Source organism: Semicossyphus pulcher, unplaced genomic scaffold (genome assembly GCF_022749685.1).
Source record: "Semicossyphus pulcher isolate SPU_LCO1_2020_fin unplaced genomic scaffold, fSemPul1.0.p SCAF_11, whole genome shotgun sequence".
Lineage (NCBI taxonomy): Eukaryota > Metazoa > Chordata > Actinopteri > Labriformes > Labridae > Semicossyphus > Semicossyphus pulcher.
The window spans coordinates 24,344,997-24,361,109 of NW_027211615.1; the positions used below are offsets into that span (position 1 = coordinate 24,344,997).

At 43.4% G+C, this 16,113-nt stretch overlaps 1 protein-coding gene across 1 annotated transcript in view; it reads right to left on the reverse strand.

The window, feature by feature from the left end:
* syne2a (spectrin repeat containing, nuclear envelope 2a) overlaps positions 1-16,113 on the reverse strand; it is a 104,917-nt gene that overhangs the window by 68,626 nt on the left and 20,178 nt on the right. The window contains exons 26-42 of the mRNA XM_069685177.1: positions 15,678-15,793; positions 15,256-15,406; positions 13,678-14,570; positions 12,462-12,620; positions 12,216-12,366; positions 11,964-12,122; positions 11,024-11,191; positions 10,824-10,925; positions 10,392-10,595; positions 8,584-8,789; positions 7,150-7,257; positions 5,379-5,655; positions 5,063-5,110; positions 1,911-2,075; positions 1,450-1,788; positions 1,208-1,329; positions 117-246 (exon numbers count right to left, since the gene is read on the reverse strand). Of these exons, the coding sequence (XP_069541278.1) occupies positions 117-246; positions 1,208-1,329; positions 1,450-1,788; positions 1,911-2,075; positions 5,063-5,110; positions 5,379-5,655; positions 7,150-7,257; positions 8,584-8,789; positions 10,392-10,595; positions 10,824-10,925; positions 11,024-11,191; positions 11,964-12,122; positions 12,216-12,366; positions 12,462-12,620; positions 13,678-14,570; positions 15,256-15,406; positions 15,678-15,793 (3,498 nt within the window). The remainder of the gene's footprint in view (positions 1-116; positions 247-1,207; positions 1,330-1,449; positions 1,789-1,910; positions 2,076-5,062; positions 5,111-5,378; positions 5,656-7,149; positions 7,258-8,583; positions 8,790-10,391; positions 10,596-10,823; positions 10,926-11,023; positions 11,192-11,963; positions 12,123-12,215; positions 12,367-12,461; positions 12,621-13,677; positions 14,571-15,255; positions 15,407-15,677; positions 15,794-16,113) is intronic.

Consider the following 16,113-nt stretch of genomic DNA (forward strand, 5'->3'; position numbering starts at 1 on the left):
AAACTGAAAAATTATTCCTCACATCGTTTTTACCAAACACAGCTTTTTTATGCCTCATGTTGATATTCTGGGTTTTAATACATGTATTTGTACACAAACTTATTATTGTGTTTCACCTGGCTGGGTGATGACGGCTCTGCTTGTGCTGTTTGACTCCACTTCTGCAGCTGGCTGATGGTCTGTCTCACCCTCTTAGCAGTGTTTTCTACACACTCCTGCTTATTGTGTAGAAAAACTGACTTGAGGCTGAAGTAAGAAAACGAGAGAAAAAATGTAAACAATGATTTTGGGGAAAACTGAATGAGTTAAAATTCGTAAGCACTGCCTTCCCTGGCATGACAGGTTTAACAGTAGAAGTTACTTTCCTATCAAACTCTCACTCCTTCAAGAATCCCGCCATAGACCAAAAAATTAATACCCATTGTTAAAGTAGCCGAGGACTCTCTTCCTTCATTGTATTATTCAGATTTTGACCAGAATGTTTGTCTATAAATGGTCATCTTGGAAAAAAGAAAAGTCTTAGAATATTAGTAATTATACCAGTGTCTTAACCTTCTCGTGCTGATGACCAATTGATTTTAAAATCCTGCCCTTTAAAGGGCCAGTTCCCCAATTTTCAACCTCAGTCCTCTCATGCTAATATGAGGAGCTAACGCCATTATGGTAGGAAAAAAATGCAATTTGGCTCTGTGCCTTTGGAGGACGCTATCTGCTTCTCCAATGGGCCCTGGAAAAGGGAGCCAGGGAGCTCGCTAAACTACACTTCCTCAATCTAGGACGCCCGCCTCCGATGTCATGTCTGGTTCAAAATCGTCAGGTTTGAAATGTAGACTGCAGACCTGAAGATTTTTTAGACAATCCACCGGTATATTCTCGCCTTATTTTGGATTCTGTACCGCTCTGAGGCAATGCCTGTAATAGTATTTCACTCCAGCGTCTCTCGCTGGACCGTTCCTTTCAGAGGAAGGGGCACAATGCATGCTGGGTGTTGTAGGAATGTCGAATGGGCGAAACCACAAGCTGTTTGTACAACTTTCTCCACAGTTATGGCGCCAATTTCAAATATTATTGCTTCTATTGATTACAGAGAACACCGGCTTTGACTGACAGAGGCTTTTTCCAGGGGCGAACTTCTTCATTTGATCCATTTGAATGGTTAATCATACAAGAAAAGTGACTTTTCTGTTAAGTTATGAAGGTGAAGTACCTGTCAATGTCTTCTGCAACTGCATCCACACTCAAAATGACTTCTGCAGGGGTGTTTGCCTCTCTGCTCTTCTGCAGGTTGTAAACTCTTGCAGTCAGCTCTGTCAGCCCGGTCTCACCATCCTGAGAGAGACAGAAGAAGGCTGCTTTGAGTGTGTTTAGGGTGGATATGTGCACAGATAATTGAAACACTTGTTATCAGCTGTTATTCTCGGATAAAGCAACATTTTATAGTAACAATACCTGTATTGTGTGCCACTGCTGTTTGAGCTGGACGATATCAGGCAGCTCTTCACAGCTCCCGCATACGTTTCCAAAATGATCCTGCAGGTCTTTCAGAGCCGTTTGTGCACAGGTGACCTCTTCCTTCACTTGTTGAACTCTCTGGTTTCTGCTTTCTGTGATCAGTGCCAGATTCTCTCTGATGCTGTCATCTAGTGCCCTCTTGTGGTTCTGCAGTTGGCTGACCCGCTGTGAGAGGCCGGCCCGGGCCTCAGCTGTGACACCAGCTGCGATAGAGTCCTTGAGTGTTGCTAATTGTAAAAGGTCTTTTTCCACGTCTGTTACTTCTTGTAGCAAAGCCTGAAAAGGGAAGAGAGGGAAGATAAACATGTTGCTTTTATTTGAGTAGATATACAAAACAGGTGGCTTAATGTCAGGAAATATTCGACCCCTTATATTTATCTTTCAGGTCAGGACCTCACCTCCAGAGCCGCTGCATCAGTGATCAGTGCAGGTGAGTTTTCTTTCTGGGCTTGACAGGCTGACAGCCGCTCCTGCAGGGATGTCAATTTATCTTGGCAGTGCTGCAGTAACTGGCCAAATTGTTCCTCATTACGCACACCGTCCTCGAGGCCGGAACACACACCCTGTGGACATTTCAGACACATCAAGCCACAGAGCTAAGACTGACTAACTTATTGTTATTATACCAAACCTGGGATGTGCCCCTACACTCCTCTCAGAGAAGCTAAAGTATCTCTTCATCATCTCAACCTGTCATGCTCCAAATGTGTTCAGTTCAATGTATTTGGAAGTCCATATGTAGGTCAGGTTAGCCAAGTTAGCATTTTAAGTAGGTGGACATTTTAACTATTTATTTATTGCCGTTAGCCTGAACATTTAAACTTTCAGCGAACTATTTAAACAATCTTTACTCCCAGCTAATTATTTCAACTCTTGGCTCTCTGTTTAAACCATATAACTAGGGATGCACGATATTGGATTTTTTGCCGATATCCGATATGCCAATATTTTACAACTCATTTAGCCGATTACCAATACCAATATTTTTTTCCCGCACACCTAATTGCAGAGATCATCAACTCGAGCGTACAGTATAATGGTGATACTCTCATCACATCTGTTACAACGGTCGGGGTGACGGGTCTTGAGATGGTTAATCAAGTTTGTAGTGTTGAAAGACTTTGCCTTGGCTCCTCCTCGCATCACCGAAGCTGACCAGTCATTGCAAACAGCAGCTTTGCTATCTATTTCGGACACTTTGAAGAACTTCCACACCACGGACATTTTGGCTTCTAACTCTCTCATGCTGCAGGTAGACACACGTGACGTCATCAAACTGCGCCGCGCAGGTCTTCTTCGCGCCGGGGACATTGCGCCGAGGTCAGGCATTTAATCAAGTATGCAGCAGCCCATTATTTTATCGGTTGATTATATCGGCGGATATCGGCGTGTTGGCCGATATCCGATAGTTCATTTTTAAGCCGATATCGGCCGATACCGATAACGTGCCGATAATATCGTGCATCCCTACATATAACTATTACTTTTAGTCAGTAAGTCAAGTTTATATGGTACAGCACCTTTCTCAGAGCAAAGTGCTTCACAAAATATCACAATAATAATAATGTATTAGAATAATAGTAATAACAATCAAAAAAACAAAATGAACAGAGAAAAAAAATGTTCAAAATGACATGAGATGATCAAAAGCCAAATTTAAAAGCTGCTTTTTAAAAGCTTCAGAAGAAACTGCAGAGTGTGTTTGCATAGGCAGAGTGTTCCAAAGTGTTGGAGCTACAACTTCAAAGGCACGATCAAGTTTTGTTTTCAGTCGGACACGAGGGACGACAAGCAGACCCCGGTCAGAACACCTGAGGGTTCTACTTTTAGCTTATTGTTTTAACCGTTTTTTTCTAACTTAGATAATTACCAAAAGAAATGTTTAAACAGGTCAAAAATCTTTTTACTTTTACTTAACTTTTTCCTTACTTTTTCAACTTCAGTATTTTTTAAGCAGTCTATATAGCAACACGTGGCTTTAAGGCTTTACAACTGTCTCAGATAAGTAGGACGCGTATACTCCACAGTAAGCCTATTAGCGGTAGCTTGCTGTTTAAGTTGACTATAAATTAACAAAAGATTAGCATCACATCAATTTGTAACCCGATGTGGAAGTTTAGGTTCCTCATAAACACAATTATGTGTCTAAATGTTTTTTTATGAAATCAAACCTTTGATTGTATTTTTCAAGTTATTCTACTTAAAAACCTTCCCATGAGCTCCCTGGCTGTAAGTACACCCTGTTTGGTATCACTGTACGAAACCACAATTATCACTAGAACATGAACAAGTTTACCTTCAGCTCTGCCATCAGCGATGTCCAGCCGGCCTCCGGCTCAGCTGAATCTTTCCAGATGGCGTCGCCTGCTTGTTTGGCCAGCTCCCTCCTCTGTTCGGCCAGGCTGGTGAGAGTTAATTGCAGGGATTCAGCCTCATCCTGCAGTTGATGGGCTAAAAGGCAGATTTGTCTGCGCTCAGCTGTGCCAGGCCAGGGGAGCGGAGACCGGAGCTGAGCAGCTCTGCGCTGAAGATCCTCCACTCTGTGACAGGCCTGCTGTCTTTGGGCCAGGTAGGAGGAGGTGAGCTCTACATCAGCTTGTGGATCACTGACGCACCAAAAGAAACGAAGAGAGCACAACTCAGAATACATGCAATATTACTATAACGTCACACATGTTTACCATGTCAGTGAATGGTTACTTTAAGGACATCTTAGCGGGTCATGGGAGAGAAAGCCTTTTGGGTGATGCAGCTTTAAGTGATAAAGAGCAGATCCAGGGGTTGATACAACAGGTAGTAGATAAAGCTCCATACATCCATCCATCTGTCCTTTATCTATACCGCTTATCCTGTCATTGGGCGAGAGGCGTGGGGTGCACCCTGGACTGATCACCAGTCACTCACAGGGCTGACACACAGAGGCAGACGACCTTTAACACTCACACTCACAGGCAATTTTAGAACCTAACGAGCATGTCTTTGGACTGTGAGAGGAAGCCGGCGTACCCGGAGAGAACCCACACATGCACGGGGAGAACATGCAAACTCCACACAAAAAAGCCCTCAATGTCCGAACCTGCATTTGAACCAGGAAGCTGTGAGGCGACAGTGCTAACCACTGCACCACCGTGCAGCCCAAGCTCCATACAACAAGTGTTTAAATATGCAAAAAAAAATAAAGGCTGGAGACAAAGCTGCAAGAGCCTTGGGTCATATCAATACAGAGTACAGCACCAGCAGTCTCAGCAGAGAGTAAGAGGAACCCGAGGGAGGCAGTTTTTCAGGCTGGCAGCACTTGGACATCGAGTTTTACTGTTTTTAAAAACCTTCTGTCTTAAACTGACCCTAGAAAATACAATCATTCACACTTATCCATCTAAAACTGAGCTCACGGTTTATGTTTAATCTGTCCTCAGCCATTTCAATCACCTGTCAATCAGCCATTTGCTGGATCCACTCACCTGTGATGAAGCTGCTCCTCTGTTTTCTGACTCTTCTCTTTCAGGTCGTCTCCATCGCTCAATCTGTGGCTCAGACCATTTCCAGTAACCCCGAGCTCTTTAAGGCGAGCGTCCTCCTCTGCTGTTGCACTTAAAGTCTGAAAAGTATATCAACAGATGAGAAAAGTAACACTTTAAGTTGTAATCTCACCAATCTGTCACTTCACAGTCTGAAAGGTGTGCTGTCTTATTTAGTATCTGTGCGCACAAATCCGCCTTTTCAGAGGCAACATTGGGCACTCCTTCTTAAAGGACAAGTAGAAACACATGCAGATGGGACGAAACAACAAATCTGTGTGGCCACACCCTTCACACACCAATATAATTGCTGCTGTTTTACAGCTACATGAATCAATATGTTCTTACTGGAGCATGCTGAAGTGTCCTCTCTTCAGGACCCACGTTTTCAAGAGGAGAGTCAACAGCTCGACTCAGATCTCCAATCAAAGTCTTTGTTAGAGTCTGGATCCCCTCAGTGTCCCTGCTTAGAGAGCTCTGCTGCACTGAGGAGCCACGCAGCACGGTGGTTTCAAAGTTGTGGTATCTCTCCAACAGTTTGCCTGCCTCTTCCACCAGAGCAGACCGCTGAAGGGAGCTGCTTTGTAAGGATGATACAAGCTGATGCAGGCCCTCTGTCCTCACCCTGCAGAGAGAAAAAAATGGGCAGGTTTTATGCTAGGTTATTTTTTTATTCACAATTACAAATGTTAGACAGGAGGCTAACACTGAGCTTGTACTGTTAATGAGAAGGGAGGTAGAAAAGCTGTCACACCCTGCAGCTTCTTCAGGGTGCATGAGAAGAAAACAGAAAAGGAACACTACACTTAGTTATTAAGGTTTCATGTTGAATCACTGTGATTAGAGATGATGCATTTGGCGCATCATGCTTCTAACGTCATTGCTATGATGTGCGAAATGATGCTGCTGCATCAGTGTGCTCCAGAACTTATCCCTACAACCAGTGTGATAAATCAGGTGTGCAAAATTGTGTTGAATAAAAACACAGAGACATTCTGGAGCCTATCCCAGCTGTCATTGGGCGAGAGGTGGGGTACACCCTGGACTGATCACATGTCAATCACAGGGCTGACACACAGAGACAGACAACCTTTCAGGCTCACATCCTACAGGCAATTCAGAGTCACCAATGAACCTAACGAGCATGTCTTTGGACAGAAGGAGGAAGCCGGAGTGCTTCAGCACTTGGCAGAACATGCAAACTCCACACAGAAACTCTCATCCAGCCCCTCAGTCACATAACACTTAACAAGTGTTAAGTCTGTAATTCAGACTATGCGTTACATTAATGCACACTGGACTTATATTGTCTATACGCTGCACTATTTTTAAATTAATACTGCACTGTTCAATATCCTGCACACCTGTACAGTGTTTAATCACACCTGTTGTACATATTTTGTACTATTTGTATTATACGTATAGCTTTTATATTTTTATTCTTATTCCTATTTTTTATCTTATTCTATTTAAGTCTTTTACTTCATTTTATTCTAGTTCTGTGTTAATTGTTCTGCAATATAATCACCAAAACAAATTCCTTGTATGTGTAAACCTACTTGGCAAGAAACACCAATTCTGATTCTGAAAGGCCCATTACGCCCAAACTGGGGTTCAAACTAGGAACCTTCTAATTGTGAGGCAACAGCATTAACCACTGCACCACGGGGCTCCTGCACTAGTACTGGAAATGAATTATAATCCATGTTGTAATAATACTTTCACTGTTTGTCGCACAACAGGCTGGAGAGTAGTAGGTCATGTAGTTTAGGATGACTCAGTCATCTGTACAGCACAACAGGATAAACAGCCTCCAGAATTGCTCACTCATTAAATGACTTCAAAGACGTATTGCCGGCTGCAGAATTTCTTAACTATTTTTGTAAATGTTGTGACTGCTCTCTAAGACCTTTTAGATCTCACGGATATTTTTTGTATCTAAGTTTTCATGTCTATCTCCTGAGACATGTTACTATCAGTGTAAACCGACTGTAGCCCACTGTGAACTAAAAATATTGCTCTGCCTGATAACATAAATAAATAAACAAACAGTTTGTCACTTTTGTACATGATTTGTTTATCTTCACACAGCTTACATCTTGCATCAGAAACACTTTACCTCTGTTGAAGCGTTTCCTCTTGCGGGAGATTAAGGTCACCCTCCCTTGCTCCCTTCTCCTCAGCTGCTTGCAACCATCGATCCAAGAGCTCACTCTCCCTCTGCAGCCTGCAACACACATGGAGCGTGAATGCAGGCATGCGCGGGACACAGACACATGTACAGTATGCACAATAAACTGTTAATTAAAGTTATATCACTGTGAGAAAATTGCTCTGCTGCAGGATACAAGCTTTAAAAAGAAGACTTAGGAAAACAAGTTCAACTTGTCCTGCTGTCTTCTTCTTAATCTCCAGAGTTTGACTGTATGAATCTGAGCATTGTAGTCACACACGAATAAGCTTGTATGTACAATACATACAGTTAAAAGTATAAGTCTGGTGATATTCAATGTTTTTTTATAATCGACTTATTCCATGAACAGCCTAAAGCTCACAATAAACTGATGCTTTTTCTGAGTAAACTGTCACTATGTTAAAGAACAGAGCACTTAAAAATGTGTGTTTATTTGGGGTCAGTCTGAAAATAACCACAACATTTTTGTAGAGATAGACAACACAAACATATACCTTAAAATTGATCCCATTGTGAGGTTGTCTAAAGTGTTAGTAGGGCAAAATAACGCATCAATTTCTATTGATTAGTTACAGAAAAAATAACACCTAAAAAAAATAATGCATATTAATTGCACGCTATTATATCCCCTGACCTCATAAGTCACTGAACATACAACCGTATACAGCAGCTTTGAAAACATGATGGAAACACGTGACACAGCGTTACCTGACTTTTAATTTTGTACTATTTTATCCATCTGAGATCGATCAATAAGTGGACAATCAGCCCTCGCTCTCTCCCTCTCTTGTAGCATACCTGTCGCGAGCGGGTTCTACACACAGCTCTCCTTTTATCAATGAAAATTCATTGATTGAGCGGCGGTCTTTTCCTTTTAAAATAAACCTAAATCTGTTGCTGTCTTAAAGCTTGTAAAAACGCTACGACATAATAACGTCCCCCGTGCACACGTGGCTCACGAAAACTGAATAGCGAGAGAAAACATTTAACTTTTGTGACTTCTTCTTTTGTGACATCTTGTGCACTACATATGTTTATGTTGTGAAGAACAGAGTTGCCTAATTAGATTGCATCCTGCATGCTTTACTGATCACAACTTTCACACGGTGGTTACATCAGACACACTAAGTACTTTATTCAGGCTGGTTTTTCATGCTTTGTGTCTTTGTGCTCGTTAAGTGCTCCAGGAATACCCGCCCAGCTGGCCTTATTGTAAAGTGTAAGTGGTGCATGTTAAGTTGAATAATGTGTGTATGCATGCCACATTGTTAAGAGACACTAATTAATATTTTATTGCATGTGTATGTATGAAAATGACATGACAGCTGCAGCTTCAACAGCTTAGCGTTATGCATTTACCTGTCGAGGGCCTCGATGTTCCTCTCAGTCTGTTCTTCCACCTCAGAGAAGAGCTGATGGGTGTCTCGGACTTTCTCCTGCAGCTGAACGCCATCTTGAGACAGACTCTGCAGGCTGACTGGACCTGCTATGGAGGATATAACACACAGGTCCTCCAGGAGACTCTCTGCCTGCTCATCCTGAGTCTGGAGCTCAAACAGTAGATCCTGTACAGACATATGTTTCTGTTAGTGGTTAGCACTTTAAAAGGTCAGCTGTCAATGTGTCATTTCAAACATTTGCATAAACACCGACCATGTGTACACTTCTATATGTGATTACAGTTTCTCAGTTTACTTTACGAGTGTGTGGTATGAGTTTAAAATAGATGGCTGTAAGACACAAAACAACATACAGAATAAAAAGCATGTCTCTGCTGCTTTCCATCCATCTGTTTGAGAATCTGTATCCCGTCTACTACGTTTATTGTTCAACAAAAAGACTAAAACTGAGGTGAAGTGAAACTATAGACTAAGCAGAAAGTTTGCTCCATCAACAGAAATCTGGGCTCAAACATGGTGACATTTTATCCTGCAAATAAAGACCAAATTAAGATTTATAAACTGATTTCAGTGACTTCACTTTGCATGCTTTTTGATAACTCGCAGTTGTTTGTATTGTAAGATACATATGCTTACTTTATGAAGCTTAGTTCATGCTGGACACAGAAGTCATACACTTCAGCTGTAATCAGCTGACAGCCTGCTGATTGAATCCTCATCTCTAATCAGTAATACACCAATCACAGCCGCTCCGTCTAAATGCAACTTCCCTCTCACTCATCCCTGCTACACCAATGCTGCTGCTGGCAATGCATTGCCTCCACCACCCCAGCCTCCTCCTTTCTAGTCTGAAGGGTGGTTTGCTTTGCGTTACCTGGAAAGCCTTAGCATGCTGCTCAGCTACCCCAGGGAGCAACCTTAGAGTGGAGCCATCAGCGCCAAACATAACTGTGTTTCCATTTGCCAATACATGGTCACATCTATGACGAGTGTGTTCCTGACTGAAATGAGGATTTGTAACTAATGACAAAGATATAAATGCACAAACAACTTTTAATGAGTGTATTAATCTTAATCATCAGTATTATATAATCAGTATTTTGCAGACAATGAAACAACCACTCAGCAGGAACTGATTGAGGGCCAGCAATAAAACTTATGTAAGTCTGGCTAAGCACCAACAAACTTAATATATCAACATAGCTGTGCTGTCACTTCTCTGCTCTCTCATGGGTGAGCTTGTAAAAACAGTCCTCAGGTTGTACAATTTAAAGGTTCCAGAAGGAACCAGGTGATAAGACAGGGAGGCGGTTCTTTTTATTTGACTTTAAGCAGATGTTAAGATGCCATTTTTTCTATATAATGCAGGTAATTCAACAGTAAGCTGACCGAAATGAGAATTGTTTCTTTAGTTATTGTTGCTTTGACAGCTGGGACATAAGCACATGGACTGTCTCCCCTATGCTGTGGTAGAGTCCAGGTACATCTTGTGGGAGTTTGTTCCTGAATGTATAAACACTCAGTTGGTCCACACGAAGTTTCATGCACTAAAAATCCAGCTGATAATTTGTATTGTTTACAAAAGTCTTTAAACATATAGAGGTTCCTGCTGCTACTCAATGCCATGTAAGTAAAATGTCTATAAAAATACTTAATTGTCTGCACATTACTTACATTGTCTTTGTGTACTTGAGACTTCACTACCAAGACATGTAATCTGAAGTCACCACAGCACACACAAACTGTTGCATCAATTCAAGCACTCACCTTCAGTTTTGCGAGGACTACAGCGACATCAGAACCACTGAGAGTTCGGAGGGAGTCCTGAATCTTCTGCAGGGAGTGAACGCACTCAGACATCCTGGCAGTAATGTGTCCCTTCGCAGCCACCATCTGCCTGTAAACATCCTCAGCTTCAGAGAGGAGCTCCTTCAGCTGCTCTGTCTTCTTCCTCATCTGGGTCTCCACAACCTGCACAAAGCAACAAAGTTGTTGTGTTTGTAAAAGTCTCAAAAGTCACATTCAGCCTTAATATCATGACCTGCAGAAATAAAATGTTCCCATACAAATAGGGTAACAAAACTAAAAGGAAACTGGAGCTATATTTATATTCTGTATCTGTCCGACACAGCAGTTTTACTTCAGCCTAAAAAACCTACATCTTAAACAGAAACCCAAATCAAAAGCTACATGCTGTACCTGCAGCTCCAGAGGGGGCTCTGTGCTCTGGAGCAGAGCCTGGATCTCAGTGGCTCTTCTGTGGAAACGCTCCATATTCTCCTCTTGGGCCACAATCTCATTCTGTAGACGGTTACAGGGAGGAGATCATCGCTTAAAGCAACTGTATGATTCTGTTTAGAGAATATGTAACTACAGAATGAATAAGGACGAGCTTTTACCTGCAAAGCCCCGATGTCTTCCTCAGTCTGAAAGGATGGAGACTGAGCAAATACTGCTAGTTTGTCGGCGGTCCAGCTCTCCACCTCTGCTCCCAGCTGGAGGATGCCGTCCCACAGAGTCAGGCCAAGATGGAGGTTTTCAAGGTGGGAATCGGTTCTCTCTGAGATCTGCAAGAATTTGTTTTGAGATGAATGCTAGCAATTATCTTGCAACCCAACAACACACCTCAACATAAGACCTTAAAAAAGAGATATTTGCAATGATAATGATCTACTACACAATGCTTAAAGGGCCAGTTTGCCGATTTTCAACCTCAGTCCTATCATGCTTTTATGGGGAGCTAATGCCACTATGGTAGGAAAAAAATGGAGGACGCTATCTGCTCCTCCAATGGGCCCTGGAAAACCTCCACCAGACTGCGTAAAACGCGTCATCTGGCGGAGGCCAGACGCCCGCCTCCAATGTCATGTCTCGTTCAAAATCGTCAGGTTTGAAATGTAGACTGCAGACCTGAAGATTTTTTAGACGATCCACCGGTATATCCTCGCCATATTTCGGATCCTGTACCGGTCTGAGCCGTTGCCTGCAGCGAAACAGTAGTGTTTCACTCCAGGGTCCCTTTCGGAGAGAGGGGCACAATGCACGCTGGGTGTTGTAGGAATGTAGAATGGGCGAAACCACGAGCTGTTTGTACAACTTTCTCCACAGCTATGGCGCCAATTTCAAATATTATTGCTTCTAACGATTACAGAGAACACCAGCTTTGACTGACAGCGGCTTTTTCCAGGGGCGAACTGCTCCTTTAAGGCTACATGATGGAGCCGCATCACATAACATCAAAGAGAAAGTGCTATTTGTGTGTAAGAAATACACTGTTAATAACAGGCACAACAAACAATAAAAGAAAAGGTATAAGTAATGTGAATCATGTCTGCTCACATCCAGCCAGCGGTCCATGTGCGCATCTGCTTCATCCTCAAAAGGGATGCTGTTGCATTCTGGGATCTGACGGAGATGAGTGTGAAGCTGCCTGCAGACCGTGCGCACCTCCTCTATTCTGTCCCCGAGGCCGCTCAGCTCCGCTTTTGTTTCCTGGACCTGAGAAACCACACAAAAATACACGCACAATACACATCAGATCCCACTAAACAGGTGTATTTCTTCACCGTCTTAATGAACAGTGTTGTGTACCTTAGTGTGCAGTCTCTGCAGGTTGTCTTTCCCCATGTAGGAGGCTTGTTCACTGATGGTGCTTTCTGCCCTCTGCAGCGTCCCGCTCAGCTCACCACGTATGCTCCGAAACCTCTTCAGCAGCTCTGTCAGGACGTTACACTGCTCCAGGCTGCATGTGATCCATAACACAACACACACAGGCATCAGACTCAAGCACCATACCTTGAGAGTATTAAAGTCAGAACAAGAAACTGATCTCTTTACCGCTCAGCAACCGCTTTTGTCGTCTCCTCCCAGACTTCCTCCACGTCTCTGGTTTGACTCCCATCAGGGATCGCTGCGTGTGAAGCTGCTCCCTGTATGTGCTGCAGCTCAGCGAGGTGGACAGAAAGACGACTTTCAAGCTCCTTTAGGGCACGTGTCCTGCAGTTAACAAAATCATCATTAGGGTGTTTAGACACCTGTAGACATGGGGGAGTTCGTATTGTTTAAGTATATTTGGAATGCAAAGACGATGCTTAGAGAATAAAATGTTGAATAACACAACAGGATTATTTGGCCTGTGTTATTTCCCTGCTTGCGTCCAGACCTTTGAACTTGCTAACTCAATCAGAGAGACCGATAGATGTTAACAATTCTGTCTGATATCAAGTATATCCCTAACCTGAGGGTCATAAAGCTGCAAAGACTTGCAGTTTAAGTGCAACTGTCAACCTAATAGTATGTGGATTTTAAAGGATTTTGACGTCCTATTGTGTGATCATAAAGCAGATAATGAAGGTTTAACAGTTGAATGACCAAGGCATTTTCCAGACTCCAATCATCACTCCCTGAGTCCCTCATACATGCCTTCATTACCTCCCGTCTGGACTGCTGCAATGGAGTCCTGTCCCAGGAAATCCCTGGACAGGCTCCAGTATGTGCAGAACTGTGCTGCCAGGGTTCTGACCCACACCGAGCCCTGGCAACACATTACCCCCACCCTCATCCACCTTAACTGGCTGCCGGTCAGGTCCCGCATCTCCATTAAAATCCCCCTTCTCACATACAAATCCCTCAATGCCATAGCCTGCACGGGCCTGCTCACCATTCCCCTGCGGACTTTTGGGGAGTGTGGCAGCCCCCACCCTCTGGAACTCTCTCCCTATTGAGATCTGCAATGCAACAACTGTTCACTCATTTAAAGAAACTGCTCAAAACCTTCCTTTTCAACAAGATGTACGATTGATAACAGCTGTGACCCAGCTCACTTTGTTTTCTTTCCTTGTGCTTGTGTTCATTTATTTTTGTTGGTTTGAACTCCCATGTTAAGCGACCTTGGGTTCCTTGAAAGGCGCTGTATAAATCTAAGTTATTATTGTTATTAAATAACCAAAGTCAGCTTAGTTACATAATGCAGTCTTCACTGGCCTGATGAAACCACCAACTATCAGGTCTACCAGACAGGTCATCAGTTTATGCAACCAGGTCAGTGTTGTACCTCTGTTGCAGAGCAGGCAGGGTGGCCTCCTGTAACCCCAGCTGCTCAGCCGCTCCTTCTATCTCCTTTAGTGCTCCTAACAAGGCAGCTCTCCTCTGGACCAAACTCTCTGCCTCCTCTTCCTCTCTCTTAACCTGGCTTCTTCTTCTTCTCCTCTCAGCTTTGACATCCCCGTCAGGCCTCTGTGTTTGAGCCTTTTGCTCTTCCTCCCTTTGTGTCTCTGTTTCATTATTTTCTTCCAGCCTACTCCTTTTGGCCTCCAGCTCTGACTCCTCTTCAGCCCTACTCAGACTTGGATGCTCCTCCTTCTGTGATGAATCCTCCAGAGTCTTTGTCTGATGTATCTCCATGGGATTCAACCCTTCATTCTCCTGGATTTCCACCCTCCCCAACGGATACATCTCATGTAGTGTCTCTCTCTTTCTGGCTCTCATCAGTTCTTTCTCTGCATCCACAGCTTGCCGGGACAATGACGTCACCACATCCTGGCACGTCACCACTGAACCATCCCTGGTCAGAGTCATTCCTGCTGCCTTTAAAGTGCTGTCAGTTTGTTCCGCAGCAGTCTGCAACTTCTGCTGCATCGCTGCCTGCCAATAGCGTCCCTCCTGCTCCCAGTCTGCCTCATTCTGCTGTCTGCTGGGGTCCTGCTCTGCCAGCAGTGTTGAGATCTCGGCTTTCACTTCCCTCACTGTGGACAGGAAGTGATCCAGGGCCTGGGCAGCTGTCTGAACCTTCTCCAGCCGCTGTCTGAGCTGCTTGAGATGATGGACACTGTTGTGGAGAGCCTGGTGAAGGGATGAGGGGGATGTGGATTCCAGCCCTCGTCTTTCCTCTTTAGTGCCTCGCTCTGATAGCCTCCTCATTTCAGACTGCAGTCTGTCATCCATCTCCTGGGTAAGAAGGGATGCGGTTATTTGCATAATTCGCCGTCAGAATTAGTTTTAATCACAGACTGTATAAAAAAGATGGACGACATGACAGCTCCCTAACAGTGAAGCCAAACCCTCTCTATCGCCCCCTGCTGAGTGGCTGCAGTATAGCTCATAAAGCCCGCCTCCTCCATGTTAACAGATGGGACATGAAACATGGTTTCTGTCATTATAGTTAGTTCTTATCATGCTGATTTACGTCCAAGTGTTCATTTTTCTGACAAGTTTATTTTGAATTAGTTATTTGATGCTGTAAAAATGATGATTGACAGCTCTGTTGACAAATACGGCTCCTGCAGCTGATCTGTTTTGGATTAGCAGAGTAGAGGAGGATTGACGAGAGGAGACGTAACTAAACAATCACTACAGTCATTGAAGTTTACATATCTGTGAACGTCTGCTTCAGAGCAACACAAGAAGTTGGCATGCAGGATCCTTGCTGCTTTTTTTCAGTAATTTAAATGTGTTTTTTTGGTTAGCCGAAGTGGCTACGACGGCTCCCCCCGGCGATCTCAACTGTGCAACTCTGGCTACAAGCGCAGCCCCGTCACAGGGGCTATTTTGGCATCACTTTCATACAATGAGAGCAGATGGAGACGCTTCGTCCATCTATATATACTTATTTTAATAAACATCTTAAATGTACCTTTAAATCAGTTAACAAGCCAGGATCAGCTGAGGTGATGCAGGAGATGTCCACAGGCTCTCCGATGATCCGGTCCAGTTTTTCTTCGATCAGTGAGATCTGAGCGTCTGCAGACTCCATCAGGTCACCAGCTTCCTCTAGAGATGTCATCCTGACACACACCAATGTGAAAGCGACTTTAGTTGAATCACTTGTTTATTTTGTGTAATTCTGTTGTTTAAATAATTTAAAGCTGGTGAGACATTCAATAACACCATTAAGTCCCACTTAATTATAAACAACTGTACAAAAAGTACATTAAATTATCACTGTCAGAGAATGCTGCTGATCCAGATAACTTCCTTCTTTAAAGAGAGTTAAAACTTGATGTCACATGTTGTAAGTTCTTCAAAGTTCTTAAAAACTGAGATATCAAGCAGTACCTTTGTAGAACTTCCTGTTCAGAGCAATGCTCTTCCTGTGGCAGGACGGCCTTCTCAGGGATGACGGTCCACTCTGCCCTCTGCTTGGTCTCCACAGTGTTGCCCCTGACAACCGCCTGAGAGATGGGAGAGTCACACAGTTACTGTCCAGTGCAGAGAAGAGGGAAAGATGGAGCGGCAAGCCTATCCAATTACTGAGGATTAGCGCCCTGCAGCTGCTGCTGTGTCTTGTTCAGGTCAGTCACAGCAAACAACACTGCTTTTTCTGACCTGCAACTCTTACAGAAAAAAAGACTTTATATGCAATATATAAGATTAATTTAGGGTAATTAAAATATGCAACATACACAATCTACTTATCTACAATAAGTTTACTTACTGTTCCAAATCTTTTTATCTGTTTTTATTTCCTCTCATGTGATGTCGTCTTCTTATA